Source organism: Neopelma chrysocephalum, unplaced genomic scaffold, assembly GCF_003984885.1.
Source record: "Neopelma chrysocephalum unplaced genomic scaffold, ASM398488v2 Primary Assembly neopelma1_103b, whole genome shotgun sequence".
NCBI lineage: Eukaryota > Metazoa > Chordata > Aves > Passeriformes > Pipridae > Neopelma > Neopelma chrysocephalum.
The window spans coordinates 2,185,205-2,204,459 of record NW_020897767.1 but is presented as its reverse complement, the minus strand read 5'-3'; the positions used below and the strand labels follow the sequence as shown (position 1 = coordinate 2,204,459).

General features: G+C 44.4%; 2 protein-coding genes across 4 annotated transcripts in view; one reads left to right on the top strand and one right to left on the bottom strand.

Annotated features, from left to right (window-relative positions):
- Positions 1-6,325, top strand: part of ACVR2A (activin A receptor type 2A) — a 49,621-nt gene extending 43,296 nt beyond the window's left edge. For both annotated transcript variants that reach the window (XM_027695776.1, XM_027695777.1), the window contains 4 exons: positions 1,155-1,269; positions 1,464-1,602; positions 2,258-2,388; positions 2,970-6,325. In XM_027695776.1, the coding sequence (XP_027551577.1) occupies positions 1,155-1,269; positions 1,464-1,602; positions 2,258-2,388; positions 2,970-3,164 (580 nt within the window). In that variant the 3' untranslated portion in view covers positions 3,165-6,325. The remainder of the gene's footprint in view (positions 1-1,154; positions 1,270-1,463; positions 1,603-2,257; positions 2,389-2,969) is intronic.
- Positions 6,326-7,233: 908 nt separating this feature from the next.
- ORC4 (origin recognition complex subunit 4) lies at positions 7,234-18,434 on the bottom strand. 2 transcript variants are annotated; one of them, XM_027695779.1, is made up of 13 exons: positions 17,591-18,434; positions 16,751-16,830; positions 15,224-15,314; positions 14,236-14,311; positions 13,798-13,883; positions 12,584-12,632; positions 12,198-12,349; positions 10,886-10,972; positions 10,489-10,575; positions 8,681-8,789; positions 8,208-8,303; positions 8,055-8,122; positions 7,234-7,872 (listed from the first exon to the last, which is right to left on the bottom strand). In XM_027695779.1, the coding sequence occupies exons 1-13, from the start codon at positions 17,657-17,659 to the stop codon at positions 7,684-7,686; spliced, it is 1,239 nt and encodes a 412-aa protein (XP_027551580.1). In that variant the 5' UTR covers positions 17,660-18,434; the 3' UTR covers positions 7,234-7,683. The 2 variants fall into 2 exon arrangements, with proteins under 2 accessions (XP_027551580.1, XP_027551579.1); XM_027695778.1 differs by having other exon boundaries at positions 10,886-11,059; positions 17,591-18,432.
- Positions 18,435-19,255: the final 821 nt, after the last annotated feature.

Here is a 19,255-nt window from a genome sequence, read left to right as displayed (position 1 = left end):
CCAGTTGCTCTCTTATTTGTTCCCATAAGAATAAAGATGTGCAAGGGTGCTCCAAGGGTTTATTATTATTTTATTTATATTAATTTTTATGTATAATACAATTATATGTAATTATATAAAATATATAAATATTTATATACATATTTTATATGTATAGATTTATATACATATTCATATATAATTATATATAATATACACATATCTATATATAATGTTTATATATATTATATGTATATATTTATATACATATTTTATAGGTATATATTTATTTACATATTTATATTTTTATATATAATATATACACATGCCTCATTATATATAGTATATATTTTATATTTTTCTATTAATATTCTATTATTTTATATATTTGTTCTATATTGTATTTTTATATATACGTATATATGTATTAATATTATTTTATATATTAATATATATTTATATATAAGTTTATATATAAACTAATATTACATGTTGTATATATTATATTGTAAGTAATATTTGTATTCTCATTTAAATTATCTATTTCTTAATCACTCTGTTTTATTATATTATTACATAAAATATTTTATGTATTTTTAATATATATTTATCTATAAATTGATATATATTATATATAATGTATAGTAATGTATTGATATTATATATCAATATATAATTGATATATATTATATATAATGTATAGTACTGATATATAGTATATATAATATAATAATATGTATTATATATAATGTACTATATATTATATTACAAAATTTGTATTCATTGTTTAAATTTACCTATTTTATAATTTTCTTACCTTTCATATACTGTTTTTTTATTATATTAATATTATATCAATTCTTTATATATTATATTTGTTATATACTTCTATCTATATATAAATTATATATAAATCAGTGTTATATAATTCATAATATAAATTATAAATGCATATTATATTATAAATATATATTATATATGTATATTATTATATATGTATATTATTATATTATAAATAATAGCATTTATATTGATTATTGCTTAAATTATCTCTTTATCATTTTCTTACCTTCCACACCACAATGCCGGGTTATGATGTTCCTTTTTCCTTAGAATTCCATCACTATTCCATGTCCTAGATCCCTAATTTTGGGGTCTTCTCTTTACCTTGGCAGGGACATCAAAAGCAAGAACGTGCTGCTGAAGAACAACCTCACAGCCTGCATTGCTGATTTCGGGCTGGCCCTAAAGTTTGAGGCTGGAAAATCTGCAGGAGACACCCACGGGCAGGTAAATCCCCATTTATTCCCAGGAATCTCCAGCACGGAAAATTCCCCCTCAAACTCTCTCCCTTGTTTTATCCGCTGGAGGATTTGGATAAGAATATTACAATTCAATAATGTGGAGAAACTTAAGGGATGAAACTTCCAAGATTTAGGAGTGGGCATGGGAATGTTTAATCCTGGCCATTCCCACCCCTCCAGGTGGGCACCCGGCGGTACATGGCCCCGGAAGTGCTGGAAGGTGCCATCAACTTCCAAAGGGACGCGTTCCTGAGGATCGACATGTACGCCATGGGACTGGTGCTCTGGGAACTGGCCTCGCGCTGCACGGCCTCCGACGGTATGGCACGGCCTGGGATGGGGGAATCCTTCCCTGGGATTCGGGAGAGCTGGGATGTGGGAATCCTGCCCTGGGATTCGGGAGAGCTGGGGAGATTCCATGTGTGTGTAAGCCAATGGGATCAGGGGGTGGTGAGAACCCACGGGTGGTCACTGGCCTGCAGCCTCTCCAGGGTTTGGCATCCCAGGAAAAGCGTTCTGGCATCCCAGGAAAAGCGTTCTGGCATCCCAGGAAAAGCGATCTGACACCTGGAATCCTGCTGCCTTCCCTGTCATGGCAAGAAAGACAATTCCTGCGGAACTCCTGGAGTTAATACACCTGGTTTGTTCCGAGTTCAGCCCCACGTTCAGTTTGAAGCACGAATTACAAGTGTTTTAAAAGAGAATTCTCGTGTGGGTGCTGGGACAAGTCAGGATTACCCAAAGATAAGGGAAAAGGCTCCAAAATATGTTTGGAAAAGTTGCATTTTGAGTCAGTCTTTCAAGCAGTAAATTCCACTGAGTGAGTGTGAGTGTTTTCCCTGGGCTGGGATGTCGTGTGTCCCAGCAGCTTCTCCAGGAGGGTGTCCCTGCCCCTGGCAGGGGTGGGACGAGGTGGCTTTGAGGTCCCTTCCGAGCCATTCCGGGATCCTGATGAACCCCTTTTCCCCGTGCAGGCCCCGTGGATGAGTACATGCTGCCCTTTGAGGAGGAGATTGGCCAGCACCCCTCCCTGGAGGACATGCAGGAGGTGGTGGTCCATAAAAAGAAGAGGCCTGTCCTGAGGGAGTGTTGGCAGAAACATTCTGTAAGTGTTACCAACCAACCGCCCCAAATCCTGCCCAGCCCGTGGGGTGTCCTGGGAAGAATTTAATAATTCTAGTAGGAATTAAATGGGCTGCAGATTAGTGTGTTCTTCATCTTAGAATACTCTTTGAGTGTTAGAAAATGATTGTACAAGGTTTTTGGGGAAAGGAGAGATTCCTGAGTTACTTTTCGCTGAAGTGACACTTGGTGGCTGAAGAATTTCACCTCTGGAACGCTGTGATGGTACCGAGCACTGCAGGGGAAGGGTTTGCTCAGTGCTGGGTATTGTTTAAATATCAGAATAATATAATACATAATAATATAGTACATAATAATATAACACATAATAATATAATAATAATATTATAATAATGTAATAAATAATAATAATATAGCAAAGCAGACCCGAGGCCCCGTCAAACCCGAGTTCAACACTGCGTCCTGTCCCATCAAACCCAAATCCAGCACCACATCCTGTTGGACACCAGGGTTCACATTTGGCAGGTGGACCTTAAATGGCTATTTTTTAGCTGGGTGACCCCTTCCTGACTCGGTGTGTCCCGTTTGTCCCTGGCTCCGCAGGGAATGGCGATGCTGTGCGAGACCATCGAGGAGTGCTGGGATCACGACGCCGAGGCGCGGCTCTCCGCCGGCTGCGTGGAGGAGAGGATCATCCAGATGCAAAAACTGACTAACATTATAACCACAGAGGACATCGTGACTGTGGTCACAATGGTGACGAACGTGGACTTTCCTCCCAAAGAATCCAGTCTATGATAGTTGCACTGGTCATGGAAGTGACCGCGGGACTCTTCAGCGGAGCTGCTCCAGCGCGGGGGCCGCTGGCGTCACTGCCGTGCCGGTGGGAAGAGCGGATGGATGGTAAGTCTCTCTGGAACATCACCAAGAGGTGTTTCTCCTTTGTTTGCCCCTTCCTCCTCCCCGGCGTGGATCCATGAGACTTCCTGCATTCCCTGCTCACACCTGAAGGACGTGGCCGGAACCCCTCACGTGCCGACGAGGGACTTACATGAAGAATATGGACCTGTCGGGGCTGAACGAGCGTTTTAAACACTGACACCCGATTTCTTAATTCCTGGCAGAAGAGACTGAATTCCTTAAACGAACTGCTGTTATTTTTTTTAAAATCGAGGAAAAAACACAAAAACAAAAAACCATTTCATTTCAGATTTAAAAAAAAAAAAACAAAACGACAGAAGAAGAAAAACAAACCGACAAAAAAAAGGGTAACTTTGTTTTTATTGCATTCGTCGTCGTTTCTATCAAAATGACTCGTTGTGACGCGACTACGACACAGCTTGTGAATGTTCCGTGTGCTGCTGTTCCGTGTACAGAAACGAGAGGAATCAATGGGATAGAGCAAAGAGGCTTCCAAGTATTACTTAACCTCCCTCAAAACCAGGTATACCTCAGTTCCACCTCCTAAATTATCGTCGACAACACTAATTGGGATAACGAACCGCTCCGTGTTTTGTAAATGATGTTATTCCCCCTCCCTGTGTTATTTAAGAAGGGGAAGGTGCCCCCAGGAATGGCCATTCCCAGAGCCGTGTTTTTTAGCCTTTTCTTGTACTCGCTTGTTGTGTATAAAAAAAAAGAAAAAGTGCTGTTTATTGAGAGAAAAAATTTCCTTCCTCTTTTAGTTGAAAGCTTTTCCCTCTGTTTCCCAGAGTATCTCATCCATTTATTTAACTGATACTATTTAGGTTTGCTGTGTCTGAGGAATATTTGAAAACTTAAGCATGACTTTTATTTTTTTTTAATTTTCTGTGAGCTGTGACACTGGAAAGCTCTGAATTCTTGTTCTTTTTTTTTTTTTAAAAAGTCTTTTTTTTCCTATTTATGTTCGTGCCGAGGTCGCCGCGTGTTCCCTGTCCCAGCAAACAGTGGGGGCTGTGTCCCTGTTCCAGGATCACCTCAGGAAGCTCAGTTCTCCCCCCCCAGTTTCTCACTCTCTGCTTGGAATATTTGCAATTCCCTCCACTCCAAGCTTGTGCCATCCCCCAGGAGTGCAGCTCACGCTCCCTGTGATCCACAGGTTTATCCTGGAGTCACACCAAGAGTTCTGGCTCCAGATTCCAGATCCGAAATTTCAGGGATAATTAGTTGTGCTCACGATATGCAACGACCATTCCAAGGTAACAAATATCCATAGCACAGACTGGCCAAAAATGAGGAAAAACATGGAAGTGGCTTTCCCAGCTCCAACACTGGAGTTCAGGATGTCACACCTTGTGTTGGAATTAGGGTGACTGGGAGCTGGGTGCTGCAGTGCTGCTCCCAGTGCTGGCTCACCACGTTTATGGGATCCTTTCCCCAAAATTCCAAGTACAATAAATGTTGGAATGGGAGCACAGACCCGGCAGCAGCCCCCGGTGTGCTGAGTGTGTGTCCGTGTTCTCCCTGTCTGTCCAGTCCATGTCTTTGGAAAACAGCTTTAACAGTGCAGCTGGGAGCTCACGGAAGGGTGGCTGGAGCCTGGATCTGTGCAGCCCTGAGAGGGGACTTCATCCCTGGGAATGGTGGGATGTGATGGAGAAAGGGAGGGAGGGAAGGGCTGATGTTCCACCCAGGGCTGTGTCGCTGTTGGTCACGTCTGTGCCTGAGGGACCTGCTCCAAGGGGGAGAATTCCACTTTGGGACATTTGTGACACTTCCCTTTTTAATCCAGTTTTAATTTTAACTTCCCCCACACACAGGACAGGAACGGAGTTCTGAACAAATCCCAACCCACTTGTACTCCCTGAGACCTCTGGGCTCCCAAGGAGCAAAACTGGAGTAAAAAAGGAGTTTAATTCTGTGCTCTCTGAGATCTGATGCAAACCCTGATCATGTGTAAAATGTCCAGCATTTGTGTTTCCCTCAACCTCGGGTTCTCACAGCACTTGTACCTCTGCCTTTTCACTCTGCCTTTGGCTATCCCGGCTCAGTTCTTGTCCTGCTCCCATTTCCTGGGATTTAACAGCGTGATGTAGCGTCCCTGAGAACAGGCTGCTCCTTGGAAATGCTTTTTAACTGGTCAAACTGGTCTCCCCTGGGCTGTCCTGTCCAGCTGCTCTCACAGGGGTTTGGACATGAATTCTGCTTTCGCTTCTGGAGCATTGACTGAGTTGAGCTGCCAGGGCAGGATCCAGGGAGCCTGGTGCTAGGGAATACTGTGGCCATTGTCCCTTCCTGTCCCCTGGCTCCAGGGATGGCCCTGGAGTGGTCCCTGAGCCCCAGGTGTTGTTTCTGTGTGAGAGGCTGAGATGTTCCTGTCCCCGTCCCGCACGACTCCGCTCATGCTCCCCCTCAGCCCAGGCCCATGGGGGGTGTTCCACCAGCGCTGGCATTCCTGGGCTATTCCCAAACCACACCAGAAACATGGAAATACCCAAGGCAGGCGGGTGCAGTGCTCCAGGGCCAGCTCTGGGTGTGACAAACCGTGTCCTGCTCACCTCAGCACTGACACCACCGGTAGGGCCCCCCCTCTGCTCCTCCTCCAGCTTTTTGAACCTCTTGTAAGACATTTGTGGTACAAAACACAGGAAGCTGCAATACACATCCATGGGCAACAGGACTCCAGTAGCATCCTTGATGGAACATCTGTTACCTCAGATACTCAACCAGCAGGAACTGCTTTTGTTCTCCCTCCTCCTTTCATTTTGTTTCAGTCCATCTCCTCTTCGTTCCCTCTCGAGTCTGGGGAGCGATTTCTTTACCTTTCCTCTCTGTATTTGTCAGTGTTTTGGGCACAGGTTGTTGTACTACTGTCAAAAGGTACTTGCTGGGTTTCTGCAAGTGCTAAAAAAACCAACCAACCCCCCCCTCCCCAACCCTCAATAAAGTGATTGTTAAATATTGTACAAATACAAATGTATACTCTGCCCTATTGCCCCAACGGGAAAATAAAAAATGTGACTACTCTGACTTGCAAATGCCTCCTTTTAAACTGGCTTTCAACAGGTGGGGCTGTTCTCCAGCCACACTGGGAGTTTGGTGGCAAAAAAAAAGAGAAGGGGAAGGTGTTACGGGTCAAATTTGGTGAGAAGCAAAGGGAGAATCTGCCTCAACTCCAGCACTTCTGAGGGAAAACTCACCTCTTCTGTGTCAGGACACTCCAGCATTCCCTGTATTTTATCCCTTGTTTTTTATCCCTATTTGCAGTGCACTGAGGAGGGTGAGACACTGTTCCCAGGGCAGTGCCAGGAGAAGCCGTGTGTTGGGAATTCCACACACAGCCACTGATATTCCCACTGCTGCAGCCCAAGGTCAGGGCTTGGCTACCTCTTCCTTCTCCAGGGATGGGCAAAGCAACCACTTCCATGAGAGCTGCCTGTCCCACAGCTCCCCAGGAAGCAGTGGATAACCCCTCCCATTTTACAAGGCCAGCTGGAATTCCATGAGCTCCACTCCAACAGGGAGATTGGGGTTGGCTGAATCCACACTTTCCTTCCTGGAGAAAAGCTGCTGCAGGAAAATCTCATATAAACTGTGCAGCAGTGGCATCACTTACAGGACCTGGATCATGAAGATCTTCTCGGTCCCTTCCAGCCCTAACCATTCCAAGATTCCTTCCCTGCTCTGCCCCTCGGGATGTGCAGGTGTGCAGGCAGGACCTCTGGGAAGCAAAGAGGAAAATAAAAAACCCTCTGAGTGCAAAGGGCTTCTCACCCCAGAGCTGACAGCAGAGTCCAGGGCAGCGCTCCCAGCCGGCTCCAGCGGCATTCCCAAACCGTCCTTGTGCCGGGATACACTGCTCACATCACACTGCAGTTGTGTGCTCACATCACACTTCAGTTGGAAACAGCAGAAGGTGGCACAAACCACCAGTTGCAGCTGAAGCTTGTTGGGATTCAAAGGTTTAATTAGGTAAATTTTGCTGCGGGTACAGATTTAATTGAGTAAATTTTCCAGGTCAGATTTGAGGAGGAGGAGTAGAGGTGAGCTGGTGTGGCTGTGCTGCAGCACTGCCAGGGCCACCCCGGAGCTGGGAGGGCAGCGTGTCCTGAGCCAGGATCCAGAGGGAGAAACTCCAAGGAGTTGGATTTCTCCAAGTGGAGGTTGTGTGCAATGAGGAGAAGTTGGCACCGAGCTGAGCTAAAGCACCTGAGCCTTGGAGTCAGTGACAGTTTTGGCCGCTGGGACACAACATCAGAGTAGTTCTCCTTCAAATCCATCCCAGATGGATCAGCACAGGAGGCTTCTTCCAAGAATTCACTAATCCAAACGCCCTCCTGTGGGTAACATTCCTGGTGCTGGCACTTCCCTGCCAGAGCTCTGCTGTGCCAGGAGCTCAGAGCCAGCTGAGGGAGGAGGCTGCCCACTGCTTCACGTCCGTGGGGCAGTTGGGATACACCTGCAGGGCATCCATGATCTGGGTGTTGTCCAGCAGCAGCCTCATCAGGAGATATTCCCGCTGCGCCCGCGCCGACGGCCTTTCCAGGGGCTTCACCAGCTCCAGCTGCAGCAAGTGTTCAAAGGCCTAAAATCCAGGGAAGGTGAAGTCATTCCTGCCAGGAGCCAGGCACTCCCAAAGCCCCTGCCAGCCCCAAAACACCCCAGTTCCCTCCCGGGGTTGCATCTCACCCCTCAGATCTGTGCTCTAGAAAATAAACCCACTTTCTAAATGCTTTACAATTTAAAAAAATATCATTTCAGGCTCACCTTCATGACAACTGGCTTTTCGAAGTTGTACATGGAATGTGCTTTCCTCTGGATGAACTTCTGGAATTCTGTGTCAGTGACAGATTTTAAAAAAAGGATTAGTGAGGGGACAGGGAGTGATTTGGTGTCTGTGAAGCTCAGGATTCCTCTCACCATTGTAAACCATCTGGAAGTTGAAGGGTTCTCCATCATACACATCATTCAGGTGTTTCATGGCTATGATGAGGCAGATTTCCAGCACGGACAAACCTGCAGGGAAAGACAAGAGCCCTCAGGATTCCCCTTAAGCACATCAGAAGCACAAACAGTTCACTCACTGTATCTGTTCCTCTATTTTTTTTATGCTCCAGGCCTCATCCATTTGTGTTATTTATTTACCTTCATTATGTAAAAAAAATAATTCAGAATTGGAGAGAACATTTGTTTTCCATGTGTCTGAAGCAAGAATGTTAAAAAATGAAAAAGCAAGAAATTCAAGTCTATAATTTGGCAGTTCTATCCCCAGATGTAGGAGCTCAAGTGAGCTCAGGTTATCCCTGTCTCTTGCACCAGGGGGATTTCAGGGGGGGGACCTGACACTTCCCTGTGTCCTGAGAGGTGTTTTTTGGGAAGAGGCTGAGCTTTACCGTGCACGATGTTGGCCTTGGAGTCGGTGCTGTGCTGCCTGCTGGCCTCCTGCAGGTCTGCTGCCGTGAGCAGGGGGTGCTGCACGCTCACTGCACTCACAGCCAGCATCTGCAAACAAGGACACACTGCTCAGCCCAGTCCTGAGGAACACACAATTCCTGCCTGGAGACGGGATGCACGGCAGCTCCTTTCTCCCACAGTCACCTCCTAGAAACATTCAGGAATAGAATTCCCACAGACACGTATTGGAAACCTCACTAAGAGCTGGAGTTATGACCCCCCTTTGCCAGGAAGGTTTTCCAAGCTTAAAACTTCAAAGCCTCCCCACTGGAGGAGATAAACCCTGAGGAACCTGTTTGGATCCATTCCCATGGATCAGCACTTCAGCAACTGCTGCAAGAAGGACTTACAACTGTTTTACACCTGCTTTTGTACACAGGGACACCTTCCACCAGCCCAGGATGCTCCAACCTGGCCTTGGACACTTCCAGGGATCCAGAGGCAGCCACAGCTTCTCTGGGAATTCTATTCCAGGGCCTCTCCACCCTCAATTTCTTCCCCAAATCCCATCTCAAACTACTTTCTTTCAGTTTAAAGCCATTCCCTGGGTCCTGTCCCTCCATCCCTTGTCCCCAGTCCCTCTCCAGCTCTCCTGGAGCCCCTTTAGGCCCTGGAAGGGGCTCTCAGGTCTCCCCAGAGCTTTCTCTTCTCCAGAGTTTGTCCAGGAACTCCTCATTCATCCCTGTTCCTATCTGTATTCTGTGCTTTTATTGGAAAAATGATTTCAGAGTGAAAAAACCCCTTTCCAAAGGGAAAGTTCAGAACATGCTGCAGAAAACAATTGGGAAGTTGACTCTCAGGCCACAGGGACAGACTGGGGTGCCCCTGGACTAGAAACAATCTGGAATTGTGGTGATGGGGAGAAGTTCCCTGCCAGCATTCCCTCCTACTTCCTGAACATAGAAGTCTTCCCAGGGCCATTTTTTCCCCACACAGTGAGGAGCCCTTCCTTCTCTCCCCCCTAAGATAACTGGGAACATTCCAAACTACCAATAAAACTTCTGGAAGCTTCCTCAGGCCCTTGATGCTGGATAACATTTGGGAGATCAGAGTTAACTTCCAGCTCAGCATTTCTATGGATTAGTTGCCTCCAGCACCTCAAGATTTGGGATTAATATCCCATTTCCTGGACTTGTGTCATAGCAGTGGATGAATTAGGGATGGCAGCTGGGCTCCCTGGATTGTTCCATCCAGGAAACCAGCTCTGGGAAACAACGTGGTGCCTCATCATGGAGTTCATGAAGGGATTTTATGTGATCCTGCAAGTGATAAAAGGAAGCAAAAGCATTTCCTCCATGTGAAGAACAAGGCTGCAGGTTTAGCAGGAAGAAAAAGAAGGTTTAGTATAGGAACAGATTTAGTGAAAGAGGAGGAATATTTGGATGCAACAGGTGACTTAATGGCAGAAAAAGCAGGTTTCAACATGAGCAGCTTTTAGGATTCACCAGAAAGCAAAAAGAACATCAGAAAGGGAAAAACAGTTTGAAAGTGTTTCACCTACATTTTTGCTTTATAAATGGAAAGCCTTGGAAAGAGTCAAACACCCAAAGGCCTGAATTAAACAGGACACCCTTCCAAGGCACCTGGAATACAGAAGCTGGAATTACCCCCATTCACTGACACAGAATGGACTGATGAAGCTGCAAGAAACCAAAACCCTGCTGGAAAAACCACCAGAGCTGTTTATTGATTGTTGTGAATAAAGAAGGTGTTTTATATATAAATATATATATCTCCAAACACATACCAAGAGGAAATAGAGCGAGCGCAGGTCCTTGGTGTGGTGGAAAAGGTTCTGCAGCACGTCCTGCACAATTTTATCCTCTGAGAGATGCTAAAAAATAAAAATAAAGTGATATTTAAATCATCTCAATTTTATACTCACCTGGAAAAATAAGAGTTAGCTAATTCTTTGAAAGAGCTCAGCTTGTGGCTGACAATACAATTCTTCTTGTCTAACTTCAATTTTCTGTGACCATGTTACCTCCAAACTTCAATAAGCAATGACTCTCTATCATAATTTAATTTATTCCATAAACTCAAAGAGTGAAAGGAAATACCAATCTTAGGTAAAAGCTTTACACTTATAAACTGGTCCTACTGTAGAATTTTTACTGAAGCCAAGGACAAAAAGCTTTAAATACCTGAATATTGTCATTCCATTTCTGTGCAAAAGGCTCATCAGGAAATTCAGCAGGAAGGGAAAGCTGCTCCTTAAATATCTTCATGTACTGTTTAAAATCAAAGGAATTCAACAAATATATCTGTCTGTGAGAGAACCTTGATTTTACTCTCTTCTCCAGGAGCTCCAGGATATCCTTGATTTAAAAGAAAAGGAAAAACACTAATTAAAAAAGGATATTAATTTAGTGCATTCTTTGCCACAGTACAGACAAATTCCCCGAGTAAAAGGTGCTGAAAAAAAGAGAGAATCATTAAATTCTCAGGCTTCAAATGTTCCAACAAGACCTTTGCTGACTGTTTGAATGGATGTGGCTGGAAATGCCTGAGAAGCCTTTCCCCAGCCCACGTGATGCCCCACATGACACAGGATCAGCAGTTGCTAGGAAACCCTGCCACGTTTCTCCAGAGATTATGGAAATGGTTCAGCTCCTTCAGCCTGGAATCAAGACATTGCATCCAAAACTCCAGGCAAGGTGTCGGTGTGGTCACACCACGTGCCTGTTGTCAGACTGAGACAATACAGCTTAAAAAACAAACAAACAAAAAAAAACACTTAAGAGCAAAAAAAAACATCCCTCAGAAAAAACTATCAGGGCAGCTCTGAAGACAATTCCTAAATTACACTCAAAAAGTGTCACCTAAACCCAGACAAACCCCAGATTCAGGATTGATGAAATATCTTCATTATTTTTCTTCCTCACCAGCAACCCTGTTAATTCAGAAAACAGTTTAATCTTTATAAAGTTTCCACAGTGCTGCAAATTGGTTAGATACATAATCACATCATACAAATATCACAGGAGATTTAACCTGGATCCTAAACCTATTTTGAACGTGCCAATATTACAGGAAAAGTGCCCTATTGAAGTGCTGAAATCATTGGCCTGAGGACAAGGAATCTTTTTGAAGCACTGAAGGGCTTAAAAAGGGCAAGAACAAGTCTGTTCTTGCTGACCAAGAAATGCCCAGGAGCTCCTCCAAAGAGTAAAATATAATATAATATAAAACAGTGTAACAGAAGCCAAGTCTCCTTAGAAATGGAGTAGTAAAACTGAAGGCTCTGCAGGTGGTTTTTTTTTTTTGGTCATTTGATGTTTGCTCTCAGCACAAATTATTATTATTATCATATCCTTCCCAATTCCAAAGTGAGAAAAACTCTTCATTTAGAAAAGTCTCTTAGGGAATAATAAAACAACATTCCAGGAGAGAAGAAAACATTCCAGGTAAGGCAAAAGGCACTTTAAAAAGGAAGGAGGAGGTGGAGTTTCTTACCTGCCTGCAGGTGAGCCCAATGATGGTCACTGGAGTCTGGGCTGACTGGGAGATGTCAAAGAGGTTGTAGAGCAGGGTCTGGTTCTTGTGATGGACAAACAGGTCGAACTCATCCAGGACAAACAGCACTGGGCAGCTGCTGGTTCGGTCTCCTGCAGAGCAGTTGGAAAGTCAGCAGGTAACTCCACCACCAGAGCTCCCCCTCTAAGGCTTTCACTAATTACAGCTTGAATAATTGACATTTTTACATCTTTAACTCTTAACTAAGCCCTCCTTTCATGGGGCAGAAAGAAAAACATGCCAAAGAACTGAGAAGGTTTTGACTTTGTTCTGCCCAGCTACAGGGGAGGACACAATAATTCCCACCAAAGGTTATTTTCCTTTACCTTTCCTCAAAGCTTCCAGGAGGAACGCGAGGGTTTCAGCAAAACTGCCCTGCACGGAGAAGAAAAAGAGATTTTTGATGGCATTCTCTGAATTGTTGAACTGCAGCAAGTTTAGGCAGGGACTGAAGGCCATCCCCTTCCAAAACCCTGCTTTCCAAAACTTCTGTCACTTCAGGCTGTATAATCATAACCTCTTCAGAGCAAGAAAAATAAGGGTTAATTCTACATCCATCCAGCTTTTTTTTTTTTCCAGCCTGCAATCCCCAAACTGCCTCAGACAGGCAAAAATTAGTGATCAGAAGGATGGCTGCAACAGGCTAAATTTACAAGTAGCTTCATCTTCCCTTAACTAGCTGTTGCATCCTCATTTTCCAGCTGCACACGTGGAAAAAGTGCCACCTATTGTGTTCCACTGAGAGTGAGCAGGATGCAGGTTTTGTTTTAATTTGCAGCTTTATTAAAGAGATGAAAGGACAAAACACTCGTGGCAGAAAACAATGAATAACTGTGACCATCCTGCTCCAGTTACACACAGATTTACACACATACACTGCATTTCTCACCTCACACACCAGTTGTGAGATGGGAAATAACTATAACCCAACACCACAAGCCCTGTCAAGGGTGGCAGAAAAGCCAATTTACTCCCTGAATGTGAGTTCCAGAAGAAAGGGAATGTTTCTATGGAGAGAAGGACATTCCTGCAAATCCAGAACACTCCCTGAGTAAGGGGCAACAAGCTCTGGTAGCTCTGATGAGTGTGGCCCAAGTTATTTCACACTCAAATAAATGAGATTTAATCTTTATGACTGAATTCAGCACCTGTGTAAATGAGTTTATCTTTGGGAAAAGGTCAATAGAAGCAAATATTTTAATGGAAATTCCATGCAAAACGAGAGCTCGAGGAAGCCTGGATGGATTTCCCTATGAAATAGAAAAGGTTGCAGATATATTGATACACTAAAAATACCAATACACTAAAGAACCTGCTTTTTTGGTTGGTTAATTTGCTAACTCTTGAAATGTTAAAAGCAATGCTTACAAAATACCCCACCCCTCTGAATAAAGTCTCCTTGGAGTGCTTCACTTTGGTCCACTTAGGGGCTTGTGGAGAGAGACTGTCCTTTCTTCCTCCTCCTCCAAGGACCAAGCATTCCACAAAGCCACTTTTCCAGACAAGGGTTTTTGAGGGAATTTAGAGTGAAGATACTCACAAAGACTTTATCCCCAACCACGTTTTCCAGCTGCAGCTGCCTGGTGATCTCCTTCAGGGCCACTTTATCACTCGTCTGCAGGAGCCCTGAAATAAAGTGATGTCTGTGAAGAACTGGCAGTTCTCCTTCACTCCCACTACAAACTCATCCAGAAGCTTCTCTCTCCCTCTTTTTCCAGCCTTCCAAAGCTTTGGCTTTTTTAAAAAAAATCAGGCTAGACAGGAATTTTCCATATCTAACAAGTTACTTAATTTGGTCACTCAAAGCACAAAAGTTGTCTCTGCACAGAGAAACACAAAGGGAGGCATTTTGGAGCTCACAAACCTGCCCAGAACTGAGGCCACGCTAAATTCCTGAAACCAAACTGTATAAATATTCAGGATATACAGGATTAGAACTGGATATAACATCACATTGGATCCATGCTGAGTTACTTGCCATTCAGGTGAACTTCCAAGAGGTTCCCTCTAACTTGTTTCATTCCCCTGAGGTTTTTTAAGACGTGATTTAATAACTGGGAAGGAAAAAAAAAATACAGAAGTTCATGATGAGAAGATTAATTGCCACTGGTTTATCAACTCCTTCCCCACCACCACTCCATGGTATTTTGGGGGTTTTCCTTCCTCTGGAGCATCTTGGGTAACATAAAACGGTGACAACACTGGTTTGGAAATGCAAAATAAGTAACCAACAAAGTGACAGGGTGACTGCTGTCAGCCTGGATGTGTTTAACATCTATTAACTTGTTTCTACTCAACTTATTTAAAAGCCTGAAGGCCACTTGGGAAGACTTCCAATGGAATTTTTTCTAATTGCTCCATCTTGAATACCTCCTGCAGTAACAGCCAATCTATTTAGCACATTATATATTGATGCAAACATAAAAGACTTGAGTGATAATATTGAAGGATAAAACACTTCAGTTCCATGTCATCCCTTCACATACTTCAAATAAAAGGGAGTTCCTTTAAAACACAAACCTACAACTTATAAACCACAACCACCACCATGGTACCTCCTGGCCATTTAGGTAACAACATTCTTTGACACATTTTAAACAGGATTGAGACACTTGATCCTTTTTTATATAAAAGCAGCTGTGTAGAAACCCACTCCTTAGACTTTTACAGCTTTTGGAAGCCTTTTCAGTCATTTTTACAGTGGGGGCCCAACAGGAAGAGGAGGTTAATTACAGAGTGATCAAAAGGTGGTTTTAATTGCAAAGACAACTGTAAGGAGCCCATTTCTCCACATTGTTGTTCCACAGAATTAGCTCAGAAGAAGTCCTGGAATGTTTTGAATTTATATGTGAAAGAAGCAGAGATGAAAATGCAGCTCCAAAAGCTCCCAGGACTTCAGTGGGGTCGTGCAGCTCGTGTTTAATTGGACTTGCTTAATTTGATGAACTTCTACTGGCTGTTCCTACCGTGGTCTTCCCTGATCCTCTGGGCCCAACGATGAGGGCAGAATTACTCTCTCCATGCAAGGTGGTTCTTTTCAGCAGCTCCAGCAAATGTCTGTGATGGAAACAGCAACAGGATGAAAACCTCAAAGCAGAAAACATTCACTGAAACTCAGGAAAATTCAGAGAATAAGAGAAAGCTGAAAATGTAGCAAGTTTTCTCTCAGGCCATGCAAAATGTAATACAATAAAGCACAGAGGGCTGAGTGATCAGAGCTCTTAAAATAGTTTAAAATATTAAAACACAAAAGAAGTTGAGGGTATCACTAATTCATAAAGTTCTGCAGTTCCCCACCATGAAAGGACAGACTTCAATAGTTATTTCTTTCTTTAAGAAAAGGATTGCTTCCTGTGATACCACACACCAAAAAGGAAGGCTGGCTAACACATGAAAGGAAAACCTTGACACCAGCAAAAATGAATAATAATCTGGTGGAATATATTCATTTTGACAGTGTTCACAAAACTGATCTAGTGCCTAAATTTAGGCATTGCAAGCTTGGGAATGGTAACAGCAATACTGAGCTTCATTTTCCATTGCCACAAAGGACAACTTTAAATTATCTTTAGACAGATTCATCACCTCACACCATCTTTAAAGGAGTTAAAGGACTCCTAAAAACTGCTGACCATGGAACAGCTGTAGGATGTGGGTTTGCTCCCTGTTTGAGGGCAAACTACAGCCAAGAGCCCTGATCCCTCTTGGGAAAGGAAAAGCAAGAGCTGGGAAGCACATAAATATAAATAAATACCTGCATGGAGGTAACACTACACTTTTTATTCAATGTTACTTTCTCTCTTGTAAAAGAAACCATTGCTCACATCAGGTGACTCCACTTGCACAAAGTTACTCTTGGGAAAAAACTGATAGTTTAAAACAAGTTCTTTAGATACACAGTTGCTATTTTCAGGCTTTGACCCCCATCTGGAAGATGATTGGGACAGTGTTACTGTCACAGTAACTCTGATCTCCACATCTGGATGACCCCAAGAGGCAGGTTTGTTTTAAATATGGGTTTCTACTTCAAAACCCATGAAGTTTAAATTTAAATTCTATAATCCATCCAAAGTTTAAATTTAGTTTCTATACAGCTTACCAACGAACAGGAGGAAATATGAAGTGAAAATAAAGGTTCACAGCAAGAAAATTTAACTTTTTGCTTGGCCAGGCCGTTAAACAAAGCCTCAGAACGTGCACTAAAAGTATCTTTCAGGCTCAAAAAAAAAAAAAAATAAAGTTGTTCCAGGAATGACAGGTGTGAAACAAGGCCAAGAAATCCAAAACTCAGAGCCTGACAAAACCAGCAAGGAACAGTTGTACAAAACCTCTTAAAATCTGAGGCAAAGAATTTTTAGAAGCCCTGTGCTGCAGGTCATTTAAGCCAGTATAATTCTGAAAAACAGATGCAGCAGAAGATTCTGACTTCACCTGATTTTTTTTCTCCTGTAATTCAATTAGAAATGACTCAGGATTTGAGGCTGCTGACTCACCTGTACTGGAATTCAATCCCAAACAGTTTTCCAGTAGCACTGGGCCGGTGACAGAACCTTTCACGTAGAATCTTTTGCACCTACAAAGATAAGAATTTATCTTCTTTTACCCCAGGAGAATTTTTGGTGCTTCAAACACCACAATGTCCCAATAGTGTAAATATGGCAATAAAATAATTGTGAAATGTGCACGTTTGTGCCGTTACAAATATTCTGTGACATGTAAATATTTGCTGTCATCAAGGACACAGAGGTCTTGAAAGTAAAAATCAATAATCTGAACAGCATTGCCCCTCCATAAGTGAAAAGGTTTTCCTGCTATAAATAGTTTTTACAGGTAAATGAAGGGAAGAGATGGAAATGTAAGAAATCACTGACCCAGAGGTAATTCCCTACAAGATGCAGCACAGGTTTAAGCAGCCACTTTCAGAAAACCGAAGAATAAAAGGTTAAACAAACAAACAAACAAACTGAAAACTCATTTGGCAGCTGCTAAAAAAAGTCACCTGGATTCTCATTTGCCCTACAAACTAGAAAATAAAGAATCTAATTAGACAAAAATAGATTTATGCAAATCTGTTGCCACAAAAGCACAAGGACATCCTTTAACCTTTTTATTAAGGATCCAAGAAGTAGAATATTACTGTAACACTTGAAGGAAACAATCAGGTGAGAAGCTGAAAGAAATACAAAAACCATTTACAGCCCTAGAAATTACATCCAGTATCTGTACAAGTCTTTTTAACTGGTCTAATAAAAAAAATATGGAATTATGTGGGTAGCAGAGGGTGGAAAATTCCCTAACTCAAAACCAAAGTCATGAATGAAGCTGCTCCTGACCTGTGAAATGCACTCAGCACTTGCTCCACAGGTCTCCTTCTGCTTACGTTTACTCATTGCAGATTTCATCTTGAAAGAAGGCAGAAAATATAAAGATTATACTAAACATTAGTCGTCAAATAACGTTAACCAGAAACTGTACTTAGATGTTGGCTGTTTTTAAGGAGTTTAAACTGTAAAGAACATTTTCCTTAACAAATGATGCAGCAGTTTGCCTTGCTAGACCCAAAACACTGAAAGCGTTTTGAATTCATTTGTGCTTAATTTTAATTCATTTTAATTAATGTTTAGGATGCTTTGGATAACAATAAGCACAGCATCTCTCTGGATAAGCTGGCTCTGAAGGGGACTTGGAGGGGTCATGAGGAGATTGGGGGGCTCTGAATGGCCCCAGAGGGGCGTTTGGGGAGATCTTGAAGGGATCAGGGGGCCTTGGAGGGGTCAGGAGTGGATTGGGAAGTTTGGAGTGGGCTCTCAGGGGGATTTGGGGGGGCACTGAGGGAATGAGGGGTGCCAGGGAATGCTCTGAGGGGGATTTTGGGGGCGCTGAGAGAATTAGGGATGCCTGAGGGTGCTGTGAAGGGGATTTGGGGGGTCCTCAGGGGATTATGGAGGATCTAAAGGGATTTTAGGAGGGGGCTGAGGGGAATGGGGGTCTTGAGTGGGACCTGAAGGTGGTTTCTGACCAGAGAGGGGAGGGATTGGGAGGGCTCTGAGGGGCTTCATTGGACTGGGGGGTCCTGAGGGGTTTGGGGGGCCACGGGAGTGCTGTGAGAGTGTGGGGGGGGCTCTAAATGGGGGGTTTAGAGAGTTTGTGAGGACCCTGAGAGGGCCCATGAAGGGTCTGGGGGGCCCACGAAGGGCTGGGAAGGGGGGCAGTAGGAATGGGGGGTGCAGCTCTAAAGGGAGGGGGGATTTTGGGGGGCTGGGAGGGTCTGTGAGGACCCTGATGAGGGAATGTGGGGGTCCTAAGGGGCTTGGAGGTCCATGAGGAGCTTTGGGGGGGCTGGGGAGTGGGAGAGGGTCTGAGAGGAGGATTTGAGGGGGGGGACTGAGAGGACCCATTAGGGAATGGGGGTCCCTGAAGGGCTTGCACGGATCCATGGGGGGCTTGGACGGGGAAGGAGCTCTGACGGGGGGATTTTGGAGGGCCAGGAGGGTCTGTGAGGACCCTCATGAGGGGTTGGGTGGGGGCAGAGGGGGATGTTCTGAGAGAGGGATTTTAGGGGGCTGTTCTGAGAGAGGGGGATTTTAGGGGGCTGTGAGGACCATGAGGGAACGGGATGGTGTTTCCTGAGGGGCTTGGGGGTTCCCTGAGGGGCTCGGGGGTTCCCTGAGGGGCTCGGGGGTTCCCTGAGGGGCTCGGGAGGGCAGTCCAGGGGGTGCTGCTCGCCTTTCCTGTCCTGGCCTCACCATTCCCCCCTTTTTCCCTCGCGGTGTTTTCCCGCCTCTTCCTCCCTCCCCTGAGGGCAGGAACCACCGCACACCCTCCCCTCAGCCCCCGCCTCGGCCCCCACACCCCAGCGACCCCCAGATACCCGAACCCCCCTCAGCACCCGAGCCCCCTGCCCGCCAGCCCTTGGGCCCCCAAAACCTTTAGAGCCCCCCCTCCCTCAGAGCCGGCGCCCTCAGCGCTGCCGGAGCCCGCGGGGATGGAGCGGGGGG